The following is a 15,498-nucleotide window of genomic DNA, read 5'->3' as shown; positions in this document are numbered from 1 at the left end:
ATACCTTAGCAAGTACCTTGTCCCAAACATCCCTCCTAGCGGTTGAATTCACCTAGGGAAGACTTGCTCCAGGTCCCATCCTATAAAGGGTGGTATATATCATGAGGTCTCAGAGAGAGCCTTTTTCAGTGGGGTGCCATGAATATAAAGTGCCTTTCTCAAGTAGCTCTGCTATCTACCTTCCCAACAAATTTACCCGGACTAAGAGGCCGTTGAGCACAATCAAGGACGCTGCTATACTGGTTTTTAATGCTAATATTATGTGAATCTAATATTGTTGAAAATGGCTTTACAATGGCTTGCTATAGAGTATGCATGCTGGAACACATTGCCATACAGCAGTAGAGGTTACTTCAGTTGGGTCTCTTATAGTTGGAAATGAAGGATCATGGAACAGTTCTAACAAACTTTCATAGCAGGAGTTCATATGGGTGAACAGTACGTAGACTTATCTGCTACTGAATATTTGAAATGCTGTTTAAGCAACATCTCCCGGTGGTGGTATCACTGGATTATAGCAAGAAGCATAGTGTCTGCATCTTTGTGGGTGTTTCAGGTCAGACAGCTGCACAGAGGGTATTGAGCCAAATTTACTTTCATATCTCAATCCGCAGATACCATCATTTTGAGATTACAGCAGGCCCACAGGTAGAAAAATAGTTAATTCAGTTCTTTTTCCCCATAGGGGACTGTCTAATCCGCTAGAGAAATGGAAATGTTTCACAAAAATGAAATCTAAATCTGCAATGATCCTATCTCTTCAGTCAAGGCCCCATCACCTATTGCCATCTTTTGTCTGGCCTATTTGCTGGGTTTACTCATAGATAGGAAGCTATTGGTCTGTTTTAGAACTTACTATTAAATCCTAGTGCTATTTCTGCTGCTGAACACAGATAAAAGACTTTTTTTTTAAGTAGCTAAAGGTGGAGGAAATAGAACGACAGAATGTGATTGGATTGATCATATAGATGTGTATGTATGTACACACACACACACACACACACACACACACAATTGAACAAAACTCTGGGCATCTCTGCTCCTTAATTACTCCCTAAAATTAAATTCAACTCTTAAATAAATATTTTCATAAGCTAGTGTTTTTTATATATCCATATATGTATATTGCCTGAAAATTTATTGGAGAATAAACAGGTAATTAAAACCATTCAAATTACCTGAAAAAAAGGCAAAATGACATTTTAAAGAAATTTGCTATTTTCACTACAAGTTTCCTAAGTTCCCAAACTCAGGCATATGCAACTATGGTTCATAGTTGCGTGTATTACAATTTCCCTAAGGTCACATTATTGGGGGCTGAGAGAGAGAAAGATCTCTTGTGACTATAGTAGAGAAAAGTAATGGTATCTTATATTTATGCTCATGGGAATATCTTTTTATTGGTTAAGTCCCTTGGATGATGTCTCTGAGAAGTGAGCTGGAAAACCATCACCCATTTGGAGGGGCTACATTGGACTCTTCCAGGGAATAAATTCCCAAGACCATCAGAACACAAAGAAACATTGTAATCACTAGACGTTCCATTACATGTTGGAAGAGTGAGCATCTGTATATGATGGAACATCCAGGTCACCTAGCATGAGATGCATTAAATAGATGCTGTGCCCAACTCCCAAATCCATAGCCCCAGTGGATCCAAACTTACTTAGAAAGTTTCAGGTTCTTTCTCCACCATAACGGAAAGAGGATATGTGCTAAAAGTAAAGACATTAGGCTCAACCTGCTGTTTGGCACTGAATAGATTTTCATTTCACGCCACTTGATTTAACTTGGTTTGGCGAGAGAGAACATTCACTTAAATTGTGTAATGAGAAGAGATCTAAAAGCCACGTTTTGGCTCCACTCTTTTAAGATATTACAATCCCAGATGTCAGTTTTGCTGTTGCCCTCTTGCTCATCGGAATACATGCTCATTTTGCAGTTTACAAAACGTCAAGGTCTCTTGGAGGTCAAACTATGCTTAGCTGAAGATGAACTATATGTGTCCAGCCATTGGATATTCTGTCTCTCCTGCCCCCCCCCCCAATAAAGAAATGTTCCAAGGTTGTAGGGAGGGCATTACAACCATGCAGAATATATTACAGTAAAAAGACCAGGGTGCAAAAGTGGTATTCTCTCTCACACACAAAATGCCTGGAACAATGAAACTAGAAATGGGAAATTGCTTAAGTAGATTTAGTAATTCTGTGAAGCTCTTCGGCAGGCTGTGATTTACAAGGGTTGAGACCTCATTTACATGCCATGAAAATGTGAAGAAACAGAAGCCTTTAAGAACACAGCCAAAGAGTGGACTTATTATATAATCAGATCTTTAACTCCTGACTGAGCTTTGTTTACACAAGAAATAAATAAATAAATAATTGCAGTGATCTCAAGGCAAGGAGATGATCCATGGGTCAAATATCAAGATAACTGAGGACATTTCCTATGTGACTACTTCACTTAAGGTCAGGCAATGGAGCAACTAACATCGCAGAGAACATACCTGGGTGTAACCTGGGTTAGTATTGGAAATTTGGTGTTAAATATTGGAATAAAAATACAGAGAATGTACGAAGAGTCCTGCTGGATCAGACAAAAGACCCATCTAATCCAGCACTCAGCTCCCAGATTCCTATGCCCACCAGCAGTACAGGAGTACAATAGCCCTCTCCTGGTTGTGCTTCACAGCAACAGGCATTCAGAGGCAGACTTCATCCAATGCTGGGTAATCTATTGCATTAGCAAAGAGATCTCTTTAGAGCGCAAGGCTGGGAAGTGTGTATGGAGGTCCTGGGCTGCCCAGAAAACAACACACACACACACACACACACACACACACACCCTCAGCCTGACTGATGTGGTCCAAAGGAAAGCAGAGCAATACATTTTGCACCAGATGGGTTCTAGGAAGGAGGAATATAAGATACCATCCAACTGACTCCACTCTGGGTTTGTGCAGGGTTTACTCAGTCCAGTATACCTGAAGAAGCGTTTCCACCTCCATCATTCTGCCTGGACACTGAGGTCTAGCGCTGAGGGCCTTCTGGCAGTTCCCTCGCTACGAGAAGCCAAGTTACAGGAAACCAGGCAGAGGGCCTTCCTTGGTAGTGGCACCCGCCCTATGGAACGCCCTCCCACCAGATGTCAAAGAGAAAAATGACTACCAAACTTTTAGAAGACATCTGAAGGCAGCCCTGTTTAGGGAAGCTTTTAATGTTTAATAGGTTATTGTATTTTAGTGTTCTGTTGGAAGCCACCTAGAGTGGCTGGGGAAACCCAGCCAGATGGGTGGTGTATAATTTATTTATATTATTATTATTATTATTATTATTATTATTATTATTATTCCTTAGCCTTTTGTTCTCTTCAAGATGTCCTGCAAAGCAGCAGGTATGAATTATTCCTTGGGATTTGCTCCCAAACCTTTCTCCTGAATGACAGTGGAGGTTTAGCGTAAGAGTTTTCCTTCTCCCAAATATGCTACCTTCCCAGGTTCATGAGCCCCATCTGCCCCTCATTTACTTCTATAGCACATGCCGTAACCACCTTCTTGACAACTGGACCCACTACTGGTCTCGTCTGCCAGAGCCTGTCTTCGCATGCAGGGGTTTGAGGGTTTGAGATCCATCTGCAAACCTCACCTGGTTTAGCAAGCCAGTTGAACCCATTCTCAGGGTGTGACTGCTGTCACATTTTGACAGCTTCTAGGAGCCACAGGTGAGAGCTTTAGTGCTGGGTGGGGACCAAAGTTGGACCAACTACCCCAGAGGGACCACGACGAGTCCCCACCAGAGATACTACCACTTCCCTAACACCCCATACACCCCTCAACAGGCTTTGCTCACAGGAAAATGTGCCTAGGATAGCAGACTAAAGCTCTTTCCTAATTATGCTGAGGCTGTGTGTGAGAGAGTCTAATTTGTTAGGTGTATGTAACCAATAATAACTGGGCAGCTGTTCAGCCAGATTTGCTCAGAGAAGAGATGATCTATAGATAAGATCTATTACAGTTCTCAGGTAATTTTGTGTGCATCTCTGATCAACTGTAAGACATAGAATGGATATAGCAAAACCTCTGTCATTATATCAGTTAAACCCAAAGCAAAGTTGAAAATGCAATCAGTAGAAATTCTTATTCAGTTCAATGTCATTTCAGTCACAGGCTCTCAGAAGTATGTCACTAAGTCCTCTGAATATACAGTTGTGCCCTTCATTTTGTGTCATCAATGGTACAGCAGCATCTAAGTCTACTTTTCCAGAGGGGTTGGGGTACTCTGATTCCTTATCAGCCCTTACAATACTAAGGGTACACAAGAGGCAGTTTCGCAAGGGGCATTAAGTAGAATGGCTCAGTGAACATAGAAATTCACCAAGTTCCAATCCATGAATTCCCAAATAAGTCAAGCATGCGCCATAACTGCAGACAGGAAAATTTCCAATATACATTTCCAGCACTCGTTCTTTTATTGTCTTACAAAGAGTTTTGATGCTTTCAGAGTTAAAACTTGGAAAACAGACCATAGCTTCCTTCGGGGCCTTTTGGTCAGGTTACTCTTCTACATGTTTAATTATTTCATGCCAGTTAATATCCAGTGCTAGATTATAACAGCCTTGCTGGTTTACATGCAGATCCAGACAGCCAGATGCTTCTGGAAGCTCTCAAGTATGAACAAATGTGAGTTTTATCATTCCTCCAGCTAATTAATGTGCTTATTAAGACTTTGTTTAAAATTTAAAATCAAGGAACACCTGCATTAGGGGTTGGAGATGCTCTAAGGACCTTAAAGGCCATGGACGTATCAAATGCAGGGATGAGAAGTTCCCATTCCCAGCTTTCATTTCAAACACCATCATATGAAGCTACTTACCTTGGCACACAAAAGATGATGGTGTTTCACCAGGGTGCACACGGGCTGTAATAAACACAACTTTCTGCTCTGTTCCAGGACGAAGGTTTACTGTTGAGGAAAACAAAGAGACAAAAAATTAATAGTAAGAACTCTGAAATTTTGTACTTGTATGCAGGGCATAGTTTCCCCCCATTATTTATTTTATCTTAATAAATTGTAGTTTCAGAACCATTAGATGTGTAAGAGATTCAAATTTGGAAAGAAAAATCTTGACTGTCCCTATTTTTTTCTTGCACAGTTGGAGTCTACACACATAGGTCACTAATTGATGGAGATGAAGTGTGCTGGGGGGGGGCAGGCACAGGCAGACACGCCAATTATCCCCCTTTCCTCCATGCATACTGAGTTGGCATCCTTCTGTCTCAAGAGACAATAGAAGAGTGTGCCATGGCGCGCGGGGGGGGGGTGGTAAAGTTAAACCATTGGAGAGTTACAGCACATAGTGTACATCAAATAATTGCACTGGCCTTATATTCTGTTTTTACCAATTCAAACATGATTTTAGCTGCTGGACAATAAATGTGAGTAGAAAAAAATCCAGATATTTCTAAGCCATTAAAAAGGGAATGGCTAACAACAGCACTATTTTTCTAGAAAAAGAGGAGCTGGAACTCACCTCCAATGTTCTCTTATAATGGCAATGGTGCCCATCTGAGAGGTGGCAGAACTGAGTTCCAGATGGAAAAAAGAAAGCAAGCCCTAGCTAACAATTAGTTCTCATAGAAACATTTTGTGGGCTATTAACACTCTTCTGTTAAGTCCTAGGCTCTGGCCAGATATTGCCGCAAGGCAACCTACTGGATAGTCGTATTCACAGAACTATGAAAGGAAAGTCATATTTAATTATTTTTATTTTTAATAGAAATGGTTGTTCCAGCCTCTGTCAGTCAGAAGCCTGAAAATCCGAAAGAAAACAACAACACTTATCAATACATTTTCAGTTCTTCTCCAGAAGCAATTAGCCAAACAGCCCTGGAAATATTCTCTTCTCTTGTATTCTTTTAGTCTCTTAGGAAGTCCTACAACTGCTTAGCCTGTAGTCCAACCATTTATTTGGTCTTTGATGTGCTAACATCACACATCTCTGGTGCAAATTTGAGCCCTAGAGGCAGAGAAATCTTTCAAGAGAATGTTTCTGACAAAAGCAGCAGCTGGTGGGGTCAACCCTGTCTCTAGAAGAAAAATGAGAAGCAGCAGAAAGGAACATAATAATATCAGCAAAAAACTGATGATCAACCAGTGTCATCAGGATTAGCACAGAGTGATGAAGAAGGGTGGAGATAAATTAGCCATGAACTATACAAGGTGAGAGGTAGAAACTGTAGTTTCTGAAGCTACAAACTGTTAGAGAGAGAGAGAGAGAGAGAGAGAGAGAGAGAGAGAGAGAGAGGGAGAGAGAGAGAGAGAGAGAATATTATGTTAAATAACCATCAGTTGGTAACATGTGCCACAGTTTTTGTTTCTCTTACTTTTTATTATGTTTTCTGCTGTACTCCATTAAATAATGTATATCATTCTATTAATTTACAGTTAGTATGGAAACCGTGATATAGGTGTGCATTATATAGCTGCCAAACTGTAATACAGGGCTAATAAGATGAGACCTATGTGATCAGGAAAATGGTGTAGGAGCATGGACCCTGCCATAGGCACTGCTCTAGTGATTGGATTGGATCTCTGCTTTGCAGCTTTGATGTTTGCGGGGGGGGGGCAGGGAAGATCTGGGGCAGTCTAATAATGGATTTCTCAAAACACATTTCCTTTAGCACATCCCCTTTAACGGTAACTTTAAAAGGGGAAATATCTGCTCTTCTTAAACAATATAAGATGGAAGAAAATAGCAACCAGGGAAGACAAATATTACCACACCTGGATAGATATGGGATCTGGCTTGCATTACTGAGACTTGGGTGGGTGAACTGAGTGGGCCTGACCTTACCCAGCTGTGCCCACCTGGCTTTCAGTGCTGCACCAGGGTAGATAAGCAGTGGTTCTCAAAGGGTGTGGCACACCACAGTGGTGTGGCAGGAGGGGTATGGCAAGTGTGGCGGGAACATTCAAGGCCAAAAAACATGTAAAAATAAACAGAAACTAGAAAATATCGGGTATGAAGTTTATGCATCTTTTCCCTCATTAACATGGTGGGGCAGTTCAAGTAGCATTAGCGAATACACACTACCAGATTTTTTTGGGGAAATCAGTCACTCAGTTAATAAAACATATTTTACAACTTCACGCCCAATTATACACATTTCCAAGTATTGAAGTGTTTTAGCATGTTATGCATCTTCTCTAACCTTTTCCTCTGCCATGTGTTTTAAATGTCAAAACAGTGTGTGTGTGTGTGTGTGTGTGTGTGTGTGTGTGTGTGTGTTCACTATTCTTATATATGAAGCAACAACATTTCTCACTGGCTATAACACCTTTGAATGAAAAAAATGAGGAAGCGACAATGTTGCTACCAAGAAACAGAACTCAGGATAAAATAAACGATACTGTATATAGTCTTGTCTTTACTGTTAGTGGTATATCTGTTGGGGCAGGTGGGGGAATCGTCTCTTTTATTGACTTCAGTGTAAGATAACACATCCTTTCTATTTTGGGACAGTAGCCAGGCTGCGAGAAAATGAAGGAAGATAAGAAATGTGATAGGTAGATGCTGGAATGTACAAGATATTTATAAATGTGGAAGGAGATGTGGACGAGAGAGAAAAGGCAGAAAGGAAATGTTTTTGTTTTGTGCCACTTGTCAGCACAGAACAACACACACACACACACACACACACACACACACACACAATTCAGCTCCGCTCTTCAAGAAAGATGACACATCAATAACAGGTTGACCCTCAGACTGCTCTGCTGACTGCCTGAATCTGCCTCCTTCATGCCACGGGGCCTTCAGATGCAATAGCATGGGGGAGGGGCACAGGGGTGGCTGCCCTGGGTGCAACATTGTTAGGGGCCCCAACATTGTTAGGGGCGTAACACCCGGTGCTGCCTCAATGCAGCTGCACACTTCTGTTGCTGGGCTCCGTTGAAAACAGCTTCTCCATGCAAACCAGGAAGTGACCTCTCTAGACAACGTAACAGCTCTTCTTTTCTTATCTCTGTGGTTGTGATTTCCTGAGTGATGCAGACGCCCGTTAGGCTGTTGAATGTGCACACACCATTTCCCTCCCCACCCGCTGCACAGCCCCGGGCACTGGCAACCCATGCTATGCAGATGTACTGAGAAGATCGGGTTATCCATCTGCCAAAGTGAAATGGTGACACAGTTGCAGAAATGACCTTTCATTACAGATAGAAATATGTAGAATTACCGGGTGTTTGTTTTCATTTAGTTTCATTTCTCTGCTGTGTTGTTATCACACTGAGAGCTAGCCAAAAGATAGAGCTGACGGGCTTTCAATCCAATCAGAAAAATAATATTGTCTGGTTGCACTAACAATGCTAATACTCATTATGCATTCAGAACATGTCATTGAATCTGCCATCCCAGATATTTGAGGATAGGCATTCAAAACAGAAAACCCATGGCGGTTTGTGTTCCCTGCTGAAATTCAAATGTTCCTGTGAAAGTGAGGTGGATTCCAACCATTTCATATTAATCTGGCAGTCTGAAAATTAGAGCCATTACAATGATCTAATTTGAGCTCTTGATGTGTATGCTGTTGACCTAATAGACAATTGATTTTCTTCCGCTTTTTTCTGCTGACCATAGGGGGAAAATGCAAATTGGGCATTATATTTGCACGCTAATTTTATTGCGCCCTTGTGTCTTCATAAAAAGGTAAAGTTTGGGCTAATAAAAATAAAACATTTCTGGTCCTAATGCAAGGAAATGTTTATGCAGGCAGGTAACAAATTGGTTTGTCATTTAGGGGAACATAAAGAACGCTATAATCATCTTTAGGGAAAATAGATAGGGGCTTTTGCTTAGCTTTTAGCTTTCATTTGCAAAATCACTTTAATGTAGTGCAGCATTTCTAAGACAGAGTGACAGGAAATTAGCACATCTGTTGCCTCATTCCCATCCACATATGCAGTTTATTAAGCCCTGGTGAGCGGTCAGAGGAAAAGCATAGAGACAAACATGATCAAACAAGAGAAATGGAGCATTTACAGTGCTGTCCTAGACTTGCTTACTCAGAAGTAAGTCCCACTAAATTTTGTGGGGCTGAATCCCACATAAACCATCTTACACATTCGCGCGCGCTCTCTCTCTCTCTCTCTCTCTCTCTCTCTCTCTCTCTCTCACACACACACACACACACACACACACACACAGAGAGAGAGAGAGAGAGAGAGAGAGAGAGAGAGAGAGAGAGAGAGAGAGAGAGAGGAGAGAGACAGAGAGAGAATCCACTAGGGACAGGTAAACACAAATAAATCTTATAAAGACATTTGGAAGTCATAGGCTGAAGCCACTTGCCACTAATCTTTGTGACACTGGGATTTTGGAAGTGTAAATATATTTTGTGTGATCTCTTTACTTAGCTGTTATTTTTCTTCTTTTCTTTTTGCACCATCTGAAAGATAAGAGTTTCCAATGGATTGCGAGAAAGTGAACTGCGATGGCAGTTTTGGCAGGCAGCCGATCAGCAGCCTGAGATCTCTAGACCAAAATCAGCTGATCTGCTTAGATCCAAGAGGAACAAGCCAGCCCTTGAACTACTCAATACCACTCCCCCCCATTCCCCCCACCCCCTTTAATGGAAATAGTGTACTTCTCCCTCACACTTTCCTCATTGAAGGTGTTCCATACAGAGGGCGAAATTATGCAAACTGTTTCAGTGTTAATACTTGACTGCATTTTCAACTTAATAGCCCAGCAAGGGAATGTTCTTGTCAAGCAAAAGGCCAGCAATATCTTCTGGTAAAATTATTTCCAAATACAGAATGTCAGAAATGGCAAAGCAATTTTGAGAGAGGGGATTTTTGCCCTCCCCACTTCTTATTTGTTTGTTTTTAATCTGCATGAAGTCTTGGAAGCAAACATTTCTGCATCTGTGCTTTCTGACACTGTCATGCTCAATGCCCCTGCAAGGAAAGGAAATTAACTAGCACACAAAAGCTGCTAGGTTTATGCTTTTCCTCCCACCCCCCTCTTCCTCTGGACAGGATTTTGCATTTAGATTATTCACAAGCATCTGCATTTTTGGAATGTAGTTTCCCATGGAATGGAATAGAAAAAAGAGGAGTATGAGTGGCATGTTATTTTATTCCAACAGCCAAGATTATAGTACTGTGCAATTAAGGGTGCAGCACACAGCATTTATTGTCACCTGCCTGCATCCTCACTGTAAGCATAATAGTTCAGCAGACAAGTCCTTTGCTTGCTCTCTTTCCCCCTTTCCAGCTTTGCTATTTATAAGACCATAGAACAGATAAACCCCCATGCCCCTCAGAGATGAAAGAAAGGCAGCTTCTGATGCTAAAGATAAGTGGTACATTAAAAACATGCCTCCCCAAAGGCATAGATCATCTGCTTGCATTTGATGTATAATCCCAAAATTCCAAAAAACCAATCCCAATATCCTCAAAATGTCATCTGATGTAGTACTAGAGCAAGAGTGGGAGGGGAAATAATATTCAGGACATACAATTCAAGCCATTTCTTTTCCAAAGCATAATTATTTAGATGATATTTTCCAAAGAAAGGTGTTTTGGGTATGTGTCTTCTGTTCCCTTGAATACTAAATACCATGGTCTATTCCAGCAAAGAGATTATGTTGTGGAATCAGGCTTTTGCATGTGCCATCAACATGGATGGCAAGTCCACATATGGTGTGCATATAGGTGCAGATGTGCATCATAATGCTTGCTCAAGACCCATGAAAGTATCTGTGCTCATTTTTGGATGCAGATGTGCATCACCATCTTGGGCAACTAGTTGTTATATGTGATTAAAATATGGATTGGTAAACACAGATGGGTCAGCAATATCTACTACTAGGCCGATTTGACTTCAGATTAACTTAACTTTACCACCACCACCCCAAGAAAATGGTTGAGTCTAGTTGGCTGCCACATCATGTCACATAGTATTGGTACACTTAACACCACATAATGATGAATTCTGGAACCAGGTATCACCAACATTTGCAGTGACAGGTCTGAAGGGTGACTGATCTGTCTTGTGCTTTCTTCTCCAGCCTCGATCGTTGTAGTTTGGTACTATTGGAAACAGGAGAAAATAGACTGCAGCGCCAAGAAAAGAAGGAGGGCTTGATCCCAGAGTTTCTCCCCAGCACTGAGCAACATTGGGCTTTATTGTCAGCCATGCTCTGCCTAATGCAGAGCAACTTGATGAAGCCCCATGAGCTTTCCCAGCCAATACATAATAAGGGGTTCCTAACTTGCAAGGGTCGTCAACCTTTTTGGAGCAGTGGGCACATCTGGAATTTCGAGAAAGTACTGTAGGCACCAGTTACAATACATAAATAAACAATGTGTGTTCCATGTACAGGATTGTTCCATTTGCATTATGATCCCCCAGTTAGTAGGTTTTATTATATTGATGGGTGGGTCACCATGGGTTCACCAGCTGGTACTAGGGCTTGTCATGCAGTACAAAAGGCTTTCACTTCCAGGACAGATGCTCAATTTAATCAGATTTTTATAATGTTAATAGTCTGACACCAGCAAAACTTTGATACCTGGTCTAGACCAGTCCTATATGAAAACCCATCCAGTTGGATTGCATGAATCAAAGATTTGATAAAGCTCTTCTCCTCCCTCCTTGTGTGCCCGGTCACCTAGAACTGCAATTATGGGGCAGTTGTCCAGCCCCTAACAAAACACATTGCGTAGCTAGGGGGTTTCCTTCAGCTTAGAAGGTCATAAGCTGTATTGGTTTTGTCTAGATAAATTAGGGTTGCCATATTTCGAAGAGTAAAAAAGAGGACACATTTTCCGACTTCTACTTTTAACTATGAATCGCTATGACGACTCTCATGTTACAGACCCATGAAAAAGAAGGTGTGTCTTGGGAAAAGAAGACATATGGCAACCCTAAAAATGACATCACAGAAGCCATGGCAGAGCAGCATATTTTCATTATGCTGCAGTTACACTAACATAATTAGATTTTCCTCTCACTGCCACTATCAGTTGTGTTTCAGAGATCAATCAGATCATGTTGAATGGCTTGAACTTTTGCAGGGCACACACTTAATGAAATATTGAAGATGAAACATGGTCCTGCAAGGGGGCAGAGGATTTATATTCCAGCCAAGTATGCAGTGCTTGCTAATGCACAGCATACGTCGCGTTATTATAATAGGTTTTCCCTGATAGTGTATCATACCAATAGGGAGTGCAAGGTGCTATGAGGGAAGTTCAGCCCTGGGGGAGTTTGCAGTGCAGTCTGGGGCAAAAAACAACAGTTTTGCCAGTAATTGTACATGGGGAAAAATGCAGACAGAAGAAATACATTGCCAGGTATGAGTTGTGCCAGGAAAATTGGGTTTAGACAAATTCATATCAAGAAATCTGTCAGAAAATGTTGCAGTGGGGAATGCTTCTGTTTCAGGTGTCAGTCAACCAGGCTCTTTTCAGGGAAACTCCATTCCCAATTCCCCTTTCTGTCCGTCCCCCCTTCCAATAGCCATGGTGACTCTTTTTTGCACTGACCACTGATGCAAACTTTATGGCTTCCTGGAGCCTGCTGATACCTCCCTCTTGTGCATGGATGATGACAATTCGGCTCCACAGAGATTGAAACTGAGAGAATGAGTTCACTATTAGCACACAGGATAGCTAGATGGAACCTCCACACCCAGAGGCGATTTGCTACTGAATCCCAGATGATGGAAAGCAAACATAGAAGATGACAATTGCCTTCAGGTCAAGCCTGTAGGCATATGGATGAGCCACTGTGGGTCACAGGGTCCTGGACTTCATGGAACTTCTTACTGGTGTCCTGTGGTCTTCAGAGTGGTCATCAAGAAAGATAATAAAGGGTATCAATTCACTAGGAACATCTCTTTTGCCTTTATAGCATGCCTAATGCTGTCACTGCCTGTTTAGTGACCTACCTAAATAACTATTACTATGCGATGACAACATGAACAAGCAAGGAGATTTTGATTACTCTGGAGCTCTTTTTTATTTTAAATTCATTTCAGCCTTAGAGTTTGGTCATATAGTAAAATCCAATACAAAATGTCAAGGGGTTATAATTACAGGACGAATGTCCAGATAAATGAAGCTATAAAAATGCAGATTATTGTGCACACTCTATCACTCACAAACACACAAAACACACAAACAGGCTATGCAGAATATTAAATTATGTGTCTAAAAAAATATTTTAAAAAGCCTACCCAGCAAAATGTGTTTAAAAAAGGGAAAGGAAAAACCCAAGTCTACCAGCCTAGGGAGAGCTTTTAATTAACGTCAAAGGCAGCTTTAATAGTCTGGGGGGGAAATAATCTAGCACAGCAAGAACTAAATTAATAAAATAAATGCAGCATGCTGAAGCCCAAGGGCCTTGTTCACAGCCATCATTTATTTAAAGGATGGGATATGTCAGTGGAGAGATGCTGTGAAAGAAAGGAGAAAAAAAGCAATGGAAAACTGGATGCCTGATTTTGTCAAGGCAGAATCTAGCCAGACATATTTACTAGCACTAGCACTAGTATTCTCTTTTTTAATGCATAGTTTATTGGGTGTGTGTTTGTTTGTTTGTTTTATAAAAACGTATAATAGGCAATAAATAAAGGAAAAAGAAAACACATTAGCAGAACATGACCATTCATAATACCATTTTACAAAATCAGGCACATGTGGTCAACGCCAAGAGGGGAAAAAAGAGAAAATGACAGAGGAGGGTCGGATACAGAAGGGGAGGGGGGAGCCTCTGGCAGAGCTCCTATGACATATCATGAAAATATCTCTAAACAGGGTTCCCAGATCTCAGAATAGTTATGCTCTTTGCACCTCTGGGACAAAGTAGCTTTTCCATATGCAAGAGAGGAAAGGCCCTCCAAACAAGGAGGTATCAGGGGAGCTGTTCAGTCTTTCCAGTTTTGGAAAAACAAAGAAACAAAAACCCACAGTCATTTGGCCCCACATAAAGCATGCAGGGTCCCACTGTGGTGCCCCTCCTTCAAATTCCAGGATATTAGGATATAATGGAGTGTGAGGTGAACATCCAAAAATTTCAGAGAACCACCACAGGACAAGACCAGATCGTATGTTCTAATGTCAAATCAGGGATGGCTCTCTCTGGGTTTGTGACAAAAGTAGTAATATGCTGTTAGCATACAAGGCCACTTCATGTTCCTCCCCTGCCACTACTACTGCTCTTGACCACGAGAGGAACTTTTTTCCTGGTGCAAGTTAAGGACCAGCAACATATAATAAACCTAGCTGTCTAGCTAACGGTAGAGTGGCCATTTAAGTATCGCACACACAAAGAAAATGCATCACCAGAAAAGAGGGGAAAGACAGTTTTGCATTAAATTTGCACATTCCATACATTGATTCAAGCATAAAAGTAATTACTATAATTTAAACAGAAATACAATACATCTCACCATAGTGTGGAAGGCTGACAAAGTGACCTGTGCACCTGCTCAGTCTGCTGTCCCAGTGCTAAATATTGATGGGCAATTTCAAGAGCCCCTCCTCCTGCTCTCCCTTCTTATGGTTATCTTTAAACCAAACTATAGCTCTAAATAAAGGACTGTTCTCTGACAGCCCTTCAGAAGCTGGTCATATGGCCACCCTAGCTAAGGCTGTGGCTTTTATTCCAATCTATGCTTCTGCTGCTTGTGTCTCATTCTCTCTCTCTCTCTCTCTCTCTCTCTCTCTCTCTCTCTCTGTGTGTGTGTGTGTGTGTTGGGGCAGCTGTTGTATGCTGACCAGCAGACAGCAGAAGACATTGCCCATGATGTGTTATCCTAGGACAGATTCTTAGTTGGAATTCTTGGCAGAGTTCCTTTTAAAACACCAGGGCCAGCATAAAACTGTCTTGGTTTATGTTGTGCTGATATGGAAGCATTTTCAGGAGATCCCAAGAGCCATGATGTAGGGGTTAAAATGTTGGACTAGGACCCAGGGGACCAGAGTTCAACTCACCAATTACCCATGAAGCTCAATGGGTGATTGTGAGCCCGTCTCACTCTTGGACTAAACTAGCTCACAGGACTGTTGTAAGGATAAAATGCATGGGGAGGGGAAGAGCCATGTATGCTGTCCTGGGCTCCTTGGAGAAAGTGTGAAATAAAAAAAAGGAATTTAAAAATAAATAATGGTGTTCATACATCTCTATACCAATTTTCTTTTCTGATATCCATTGGCTTTAATGAACTAAGACTACAAATCTGAAATCTATCCTGTGAAGACAGGTGAAACCCCAATAAAGCAGGGTTCACAAACACCCCAATTCCACAGATAGCAGGTTTTGTGCCAAAGTAAGGATTTTACTGGGAGGAGGGCATACAATCTCAACCCAAAAACCTGAGTTTAAAATAATAGCCAAAGGAATATTGATTTAGTTTAGCATTGTCTTTGGCTTGCAGAATCCATTGTCCTATTGTGCCTACATATATAGACCTTCTAATAAATCTATTAC

At 41.4% G+C, this 15,498-nt stretch overlaps 1 protein-coding gene across 2 annotated transcripts in view; it reads right to left on the bottom strand.

The window, feature by feature from the left end:
- Positions 1–15,498, bottom strand: part of BEND5 (BEN domain containing 5) — a 694,656-nt gene that overhangs the window by 168,454 nt on the left and 510,704 nt on the right. For both annotated transcript variants that reach the window (XM_053392494.1, XM_053392493.1), the window contains exon 7: positions 4,872–4,961. In XM_053392494.1, coding sequence (XP_053248469.1) covers positions 4,872–4,961 — 90 coding nt within the window. The remainder of the gene's footprint in view (positions 1–4,871; positions 4,962–15,498) is intronic.

This window comes from Podarcis raffonei, chromosome 6 (assembly GCF_027172205.1).
Source record: "Podarcis raffonei isolate rPodRaf1 chromosome 6, rPodRaf1.pri, whole genome shotgun sequence".
NCBI classification, from domain to species: Eukaryota; Metazoa; Chordata; class Lepidosauria; order Squamata; family Lacertidae; genus Podarcis; species Podarcis raffonei.
Note: the sequence above shows the minus strand (reverse complement) of the source record. Positions and strands in the feature narration are given on the sequence as shown.